General features: G+C 39.8%; 1 protein-coding gene across 2 annotated transcripts in view; it reads left to right on the forward strand.

Moving 5' to 3' along the window:
* The window catches only part of pof1b (POF1B actin binding protein), a 111,346-nt gene that overhangs the window by 100,410 nt on the left and 2,220 nt on the right, over positions 1-8,716 (forward strand). For both annotated transcript variants that reach the window (XM_034177907.1, XM_034177908.1), the window contains exon 12: positions 4,376-4,488. In XM_034177907.1, coding sequence (XP_034033798.1) covers positions 4,376-4,488 — 113 coding nt within the window. The remainder of the gene's footprint in view (positions 1-4,375; positions 4,489-8,716) is intronic.

Below are 8,716 nucleotides of genomic sequence, written 5' to 3' on the forward strand. Positions count from 1 at the left end.
ATAAAAGGCCACTCTGAAAGGTGCAGAGTAGCTACCTAAACTCTGTAAGTGAGATAGAGTATCTCGTCAATAGTTTTACATCCTCATTGAAGACAACTTTGGATGCTGTAGCTCCTCTGAAAAAGAGAGCTTTAAATCAGAAGTGCCTGACTCCGTGGTATAACTCACAAACTCGTAGCTTAAAGCAGATAACCCGTAAGTTGGAGAGGAAATGGCGTCTCACTAATTTAGAAGATCTTCACTTAGCCTGGAAAAGAGTCTGTTGCTCTATAAAAAAGCCCTCCGTAAAGCTAGGACATCTTTCTACTCATCACTAATTGAAGAAAATAAGAACAACCCCAGGTTTCTTTTCAGCACTGTAGCCAGGCTGACAAAGAGTCAGAGCTCTATTGAGCTGAGTATTCCATTAACTTTAACTAGTAATGACTTCATGACTTTCTTTGCTAACAAAATTTTAACTATTAGAGAAAAAATTACTCATAACCATCCCAAAGACGTATCGTTATCTTTGGCTGCTTTCAGTGATGCCGGTATTTGGTTAGACTCTTTCTCTCAGATTGTTCTGTCTGAGTTATTTTCATTAGTTACTTCATCCAAACCATCACATGTTTATTAGACCCCATTCCTACCAGGCTGCTCAAGGAAGCCCTACCATTATTTAATGCTTCGATCTTAAATATGATCAATCTATCTTTGTTAATTGGCTATGTACCACAGGCTTTTAAGGTGGCAGTAATTAAACCATTACTTAAAAAGCCATCACTTGACCCAGCTATCTTAGCTAATTATAGGCCAATCTCCAACCTTCCTTTTCTCTCAAAAATTCTTGAAAGGGTAGTTGTAAAACAGCTAACTGATCATCTGCAGAGGAATGGTCTATTTGAAGAGTTTCAGTCAGGTTTTAGAATTCATCATAGTACAGAAACAGCATTAGTGAAGGTTACAAATGATCTTCTTATGGCCTCGGACAGTGGACTCATCTCTGTGCTTGTTCTGTTAGACCTCAGTGCTGCTTTTGACACTGTTGACCATAAAATTTAGTACAGAGATTAGAGCATGCCATAGGTATTAAAGGCACTGCGCTGCGGTGGTTTGAATCATATTTGTCTAATAGATTACAATTTGTTCATGTAAATGGGAATCTTCTTCACAGACTAAAGTTAATTATGGAGTTCCACAAGGTTCTGTGCTAGGACCAATTTTATTCACTTTATACATGCTTCCCTTAGGCAGTATTATTAGACGGTATTGCTTAAATTTTCATTGTTACGCAGATGATACCCAGCTTTATCTATCCATGAAGCCAGAGGACACACACCAATTAGCTAAACTGCAGGATTGTCTTACAGACATAAAGACATGGATGACCTCTAATTACCTGCTTTAAACTCAGATAAAACTGAAGTTATTGTACTTGGCCCCACAAATCTTAGAAACATGGTGTCTAACCAGATCCTTACTCTGGATGGCATTACCCTGACCTCTAGTAATACTGTGAGAAATCTTGGAGTCATTTTTGATCAGGATATGTCATTCAAAGCGCATATTAAACAAATATGTAGGACTGCTTTTTGCATTTACGCAATATCTCTAAAATCAGAAGGTCTTGTCTCAGAGTGATGCTGAAAAACTAATTCATGCATTTATTTCCTCTAGGCTGGACTATTGTAATTCATTATTATCAGGTTGTCCTAAAAGTTCCCTAAAAAGCCTTCAGTTAATTCAAAATGCTGCAGCTAGAGTACTGACGGGGACTAGAAGGAGAGAGCATATCTCACCCATATTGGCCTCTCTTCATTGGCTTCCTGTTAATTCTAGAATAGAATTTAAATTCTTCTTCTTACTTATAAGGTTTTGAATAATCAGGTCCCATCTTATCTTAGGGACCTCGTAGTACCATATCACCCCAATAGAGCGCTTCGCTCTGACTGCAGGCTTACTTGTAGTTCCTAGGGTTTGTAAGAGTAGAATGGGAGGCAGAGCCTTCAGCTTTCAGGCTCCTCTCCTGTGGAACCAGCTCCCAATTCAGATCAGGGAGACAGACACCCTCTCTACTTTTAAGATTAGGCTTAAACTTTCCTTTTGCTAAAGCTTATAGTTAGGGCTGGATCAGGTGACCCTGAACCATCCCTTAGTTATGCTGCTATAGACGTAGACTGCTGGGGGGTTCCCATGATGCACTGTTTCTTTCTCTTTTTGCTTTGTATGCACCACTCTGCATTTAATCATTAGTGATCGATCTCTGCTCCCCTCCACAGCATGTCTTTTTCCTGGTTCTCTCCCTCCAGCACAACCAGTCCCAGCAGAAGACTGCCCCTCCCTGAGCCTGGTTCTGCTGGAGGTTTCTTCCTGTTAAAAGGGAGTTTTCCTTCCCACTGTAGCCAAGTGCTTGCTCACAGGGGGTCGTTTTGACCGTTGGAGTTTTACATAATTATTGTATGGCCTTGCCTTACAATATAAAGCGCCTTGGGGCAACTGTTTGTTGTGATTTGGCGCTATATAAAAAAAATTGATTGATTGATTGATTGCGTGCAGAATGCTGACGAGTCAATTGATGTCTGTGGTAAATGCTGATGTAAATGAATGAGGTGCTGTGACTCTCAACTATTAAAATAAGTTCCTTTTCATGTTCTGGCACAAAGCAGTGTTCTCTGGTTTAGGCTGAGATGCACACTGGGATCAGACAAACACAGAGGGGCTTCTTTAAAAATGCTACGTTCTTCAGCCATGACAAGGAACTAAAGTATTTTCAGACGTCGTTTTCCCAAATCAGGACGCTTTATGTTTTCATCACACTGTGATGAGTCCAACTGAAACGATGTAACAGGTAAGATTAAGACTTTATATTTACTCCATGTGTGAATGGGTTTAATATTTGAAACAGTCTGAACTGTTCACATGAGGACTGCATCTTTCCCTTTTTGTTGTTCAGCCACTCGATGCATAGCAGTGGGTTATAACCTCCCTTTTCTTAACTGGTACATTATTTTTGGACCCTAGCCGAAGGGTGTTGAAAAAAATGTACCATACAGGTCGGTTAATTTGGTACCCATTGTGGAAATGCACAATACGGCATTATATGGTAGCTGACAAGTTCTGTGGTCATCCTGAACACATCAAATACATCTGCATATGTAAATATGCATTGGAGATAAGTTACACACAGGTTCAGAGCAAGTTACTCATACATTTGGGTACATTAGACATTATCTCGATGTATTGTCGACTCATGAGTCAGTTACAGGTAATGTGTGTGGTGTGTCTGAAACTTATGAGCCATACGCTGGCATGCATCCAAATATTGGGCAGGCCCCAAAACATTTTCAATGCCCTCATCATACTACACACTATACCACGTGCTCAGCGTGCTCTTACTTGTACAAAACGTACCTGTAACTTATTAAACGTATGCCATGATATTCTGTGTATTTTTAATACGTCGGCATATGCTGGCTAAATCGTCACGTGTGACAGGGCCCTTAAACATGCTATCTGAAAATTTACTGGAAGTCAACTTCCCATGAGACTAATTATGTATTTGTGGGGTGTACAAGGATAAAGTCTCAAGTGGTTCAGTTTTCTCTGCACGTGCAACTACTTATGAGATTGGAAATGTAGAGTTTTTACAGAAATGGCTTGAGACATTCTGTACATATTTTAATAAGTTGAGTAGACTTTTCACCCCTTTTGAAATTTGTGGAGACCTTTGATACTTGCAACTGCTGCCAATTCCAGCTCTCTAACAGCTGCAACCTTCTCCAAATGTTTGAACCTTTAGAGCCAACTTTATGCCTAAGGTCATCAAAACTGATGTTATCAGTGGGATAACATTATTCTACTAAATGGCTGAGTTTTACAAGGCCAGGAAGTGCATCAAAGGAAGCAAACAACATGTATACTGGAAAACCCCAAGTCCTGGGCGAACCCTTGGAGTGTTGTACAGTTAAAACTTTAGGGCCCTTTCACACATAACACGATTGAAGCCAACTAGCGCATGAAGGAAGAATTGCATGCCATTCGTGAAAAATCGGAGCTGCCTCAAACGCCTGATACCCTGTCGCTACAACCATTCGCGCACACAAGCAGTTGAAAGACAGCAAATTCCCTGCGCATGCTCATTTGAGCCCCCTCTCGACAGGTGTCAGCCAAATTCCAGGTGTGCATACATCGCTCACTGCACACTTAGAAAGTGAACATTGGCATAACCGAGCAACACACGTGTGTGACTGTGCCCCCCCCAGCACAAATGGCTTGAGGAGTGTGTCGTTCCCCCACCACCAACACACACACACACACACCATGAATCCCACATTGTCAGCTGTGGCTGAAGGTCCCGGAGTCCGGTGCTGACTTGACATGACATTAATTTGCACAGGTACAGGAACCAGTATCCCATCCTTGGTCTGCTGAGTGATGATTATCCACGTCACTCCCCTATCAAGGAGACAAGACCATCGTTATCGAAGGAGTGGTCAGCTGATCAAACAGGTAAAAGCATTGCAAAGGGAAGCAAAATAGTTTCAATGGCCTGATAATACACTTTAAGAAAACTGCTCAACTCTGAAAATTAAGGTAACAATTTGCTCAGCTCTTAAAACTATTCCAACTCAGCCATTGTTGACTAAATGCTGTGAGACATTCAGTTCATTCGGAAAGTGGAAATGGAAGACGTTTGGATCCACCTAGAGCTGGCTGCCCGTCTAACTGAGCAATCAGGGGAGAAGGGCCTATTCAGGGAGATGACCAAGAACCCAATGGTCACTCTGTCCAAGCTCCAGCATTCCTCTGTGGAGAGAAGAGAACCTCCACAGAGATGGTTGTCCAGAAGGACAACCATCTCTGCAGCAATCCACCAATCAGGCCTGTATGGTAGAGTGGCCAGACAGAAACCACCATGAGAAAACAAAATTCTCTGGTCTGATGAGACAAAGATTGAACTGTTGTGGAGTTCAATCATGACTCCTGTGAATGCCAGGTGTCATGTTGGAGGAAACAAGGAACCATCCCTACAGTGAAAGCATGGTGGTGGCAGCATCATGCTGTAGGGATGTCTTTCAGCAGCAGGAACTGAGAGCCTAGTCAGGTGCGAGGGAAAGATGAATGCAGCAATGTACAGAGACATCTTTCAGCAGGACAATGACCCTAAGCACACAGCCAAGATATCAAAGGAGTGCTTCAGGACAACTCTGAATGTCCTTAAAATGTCCTCTGGGCCAGCCAGAGCCCAGACCTGAATCTGATTGAACATCTCTGGAGAGATCTAAAAAAGGCTGTGCACCGACGCTCCCCATCCAACCTGATGGAGCTTGAGAGGTGCTGCAAAGAGGAATGGACAAAACTGCCCAAAGATAGGTGCACCAAGCTTGTGGCATCATATTCAAGAAGACATGAGGCTGTAATTGCTGTCAAAGGTGCATCAACAAAGTATTGAGCAAAGGGTGTGAATACTTACGTACATGTCATTTCTGAGTTTTATATTGTTAATAAATTTGCAAAAAAAAACAAAAAAAACTTTTCATGTCATTATGGAGTGTTGCGAGTAGAATTTTGAGGGAAAAATGAATATACTCCCCGATATTATACAGTCTGAAATTTCACACTATTAACCAACCAGATTTGCGGAATAAATTTAATTGGATTAGAATGTAAGTTAGTCTCACGTCTTCCATTTGACTCAGAAAAGTACATGCAATTATCTTAATTTTTTTTGTTTTTTTGTTTGTTTTTAAATTTATTTCACTTAAAGTCAGAATAAATTGCAGTTCCAGTTTTAAAATAAATTGATTTATTTTAAAACCATTATTGTCAACCAGTGTCCAACTGTTTTTTTTTTTTAAACTGAACAATTTTGTACCAACATCTTGAAAGCTGTCAACTTACTAAAATATCAACATGCCAATAACCAGTGATGCCGTTAACGCGTTACTCTAATCTGACCACTTTTTTAGTAACGAGTAATCTAATGCGTTAATCTTTCCAAATCAGTAATCAGATTTAAAGTTACTTCTCCATGTCACTGTGCGTTACTATTATTTTTCATTGTGGGTCGATAACAGCATTAAACTTGGTCCGGGGGCAGGAGGTCGGGGTTCGACTGAACTGCCCACTTTAAGCGAGCTGTGAGCTTTTCATCCGCGGTTTTTTGCAGCTGCTCGACTCGTCCTCACCTCTTAAAGCGCGGTGATCAGCACACCTGCACTGAACTTTATAAAGACATTTTTATACTTTTTTTCCTCCTTTATTTAGAATTCTGAGCTGAGCCGCTCTGTATCTGGTCGTTAAAAACAGCTGATCCTCCGTGACGCGTCAACAACTAACACTATTTTCCACTCAAATGCACCTAAACTCTCTTTCTGAGAACAACATGATGTTACCTGTAAATCTGGTCATGTTTTCTGCATAAATAAATGTTATCCATTCTTTATGCTCAAACGCCAAAGCAGGGGCGAATCTAGATGGAATGGGGGCGTGGGGCAAGGATGTGCCCCCTCCCCCACAACACCCCTAGATTAAGGTGCAATTTTGAAGCCGTTTTTTACTACAACTAATATTGCTTAAAATAATAATAATTTCGACAAGTAAAATGTTTAGAGAGAATTTAAATGTTAGAAAAATGTTAGAATTTAATAGTTACCTTTTATAAACAATGTAGGCTCGAAATTGCAAGTTTTACTGTTACAGTGCTGTCAACAGTTAAATATGAGGTCAAGAAAGACGTCTTTATTTTACTTTTTATAAAACAAGTATTTATTTTCATTGAAGTCAAGAAAGGGTGACTATAAAGTGAGTTTTGGCAAAACAGGTATCATTGTCATGTTGAGGTGGCAGAGGGTTGTTGTCGGCAGCTGGGAAAAGTAACTAAAAAAGTAACTAGTAATCTAACTTAGTTACTTTTACAATTGAGTAATCAGTAAAGTAACTAAGTTACTTTTTCAAAGTAACTGTGGCAACACTGCCAATAACCTCATTTTTTCATGCCTGTCACCTGCATGTTAAATTGATTAATGGATCAAATTATGCTCAGTTTGTTGAAACAGTCGAACACGGTCTGGAGGATTCTTTTTGTTTTCGGTTACTGACATATTATCATGCACTGGTAAATTTCACTATCAACAGAGAATCATGAGGATGGACAGGTTTAGGAATGAGCACAGTGCAGGTTGGACAGTTTGGAAACAAAGTCAGAGAGGTCGGATTGAGATGGTTTGGACATGTACAGAGGGACTCAGGGTATATAGGGAGAAGGATGGTGAGGATGGAGCCACCAGGTAGGTACTTAGGGTATTCCCCCATATTATCATTAATATATGTTCAAACATAATCCAGTTCCTTCTAACGTATGAGGTAAGCAAAGTGTTGAATATGACATGAGCAGTGTGTTCTGAATAAAATGGACATTATTTGTATGGACTGATGTGTTCAATTTGTGTGCCCTGTGAATGAGCCTTAAAGGGAGTCTATGCATTTCTTACTTGGCACTGCCCCAACCCGTAAACCTTTTCTTAGCATATTGGTTTTAAATGACATAAAACTGAGGGAGGTGGTGGCGTAATGGTTTGCACGTTGGACTGGGATGCCAGCGATCCGGGTTCGCTTCCCGATTGCAGCCACGCTCCCAACTGGCATCCTCAACAACAGTGCTGGGGAGAAGTGGGAGACACGTGCCGTGGGCCCTTCTGGAAATGAGCTTCGCGCTTGCGTTAGCTACCCACATTAAATATGATCTTCTTCGTCACTGCTGTATTAGAAGTGTTTTGTTAGGTAGACTATTGGAACAGGTTGCACTGGTTAATAACTTTGGAGCAGTTCTACTTCAGAACCATTTTACTCGTTAAGAGTTTAATACTTAGAAACCTTAAAGTGTTCAAATAAATCATTTAAAAAGCAGAAACATAAGTGGGGTTTCTCATACCCTTCACCCATGAAAATGTGCAGCTGAATATCTCCCTTTATCAGTCAACATTCATCAATGCTTTGATTTATTCAGTCCAAGGATAACAAGCTAAGGAAACTTAAAATGTACAAAAAAAGAATGTCTGCCAAAATTACTACACCGGCCTGGATTCAGTAAAGCCCTTTGGTAATTCTTCTAAAATCCTCAGTGTTTGAATAAATGAGTGCAAGGTATTGTTATAATTATTGTTACTTTAAAATTACACTGAGAAAATATCAGTATTGATTGTGGATTTCCTTGTTGTCTTCTTGCTTTTGTTCTAACTAATTTCATGAAAACTGGAATTTTATTTCATGTGAAAAGATTACAGAAGCTCAGAGGTGTCAAATCCAGCTTCAGAAAGTAAAAACCCTCCCATGTGTTGCTTCTACCTGTGCACCTAAAACAGGTGATCTCAATAATTAGCTCATCCACCTGCTTGAAGAGCTGAACTAATGACAATCAGATGGTTTAAAGATGGAACAAATATGTGGCTGAACGTTTACTTTCTGAAGCTGGATTTGACACTTCTGTAGAAGGTGGACTAATTTGAAATTAAAATGATTATCGTCCTTATTTGCAAACAGTGCTCAAAAGTGTGTGTGCATTTTATATATATATATGTATATATATATATGTATATATGTATGTGTATATATGTGTATGTATATATGTGTATGTATATATATGTGTGTATATATATGTATGTATATATGTGTATATGTGTATGTGTATATATGTGTATATATGTATATATATGTATGTGTATATATGTGTATATAG

This window comes from Thalassophryne amazonica, chromosome 9 (assembly GCF_902500255.1).
Source record: "Thalassophryne amazonica chromosome 9, fThaAma1.1, whole genome shotgun sequence".
Lineage (NCBI taxonomy): Eukaryota > Metazoa > Chordata > Actinopteri > Batrachoidiformes > Batrachoididae > Thalassophryne > Thalassophryne amazonica.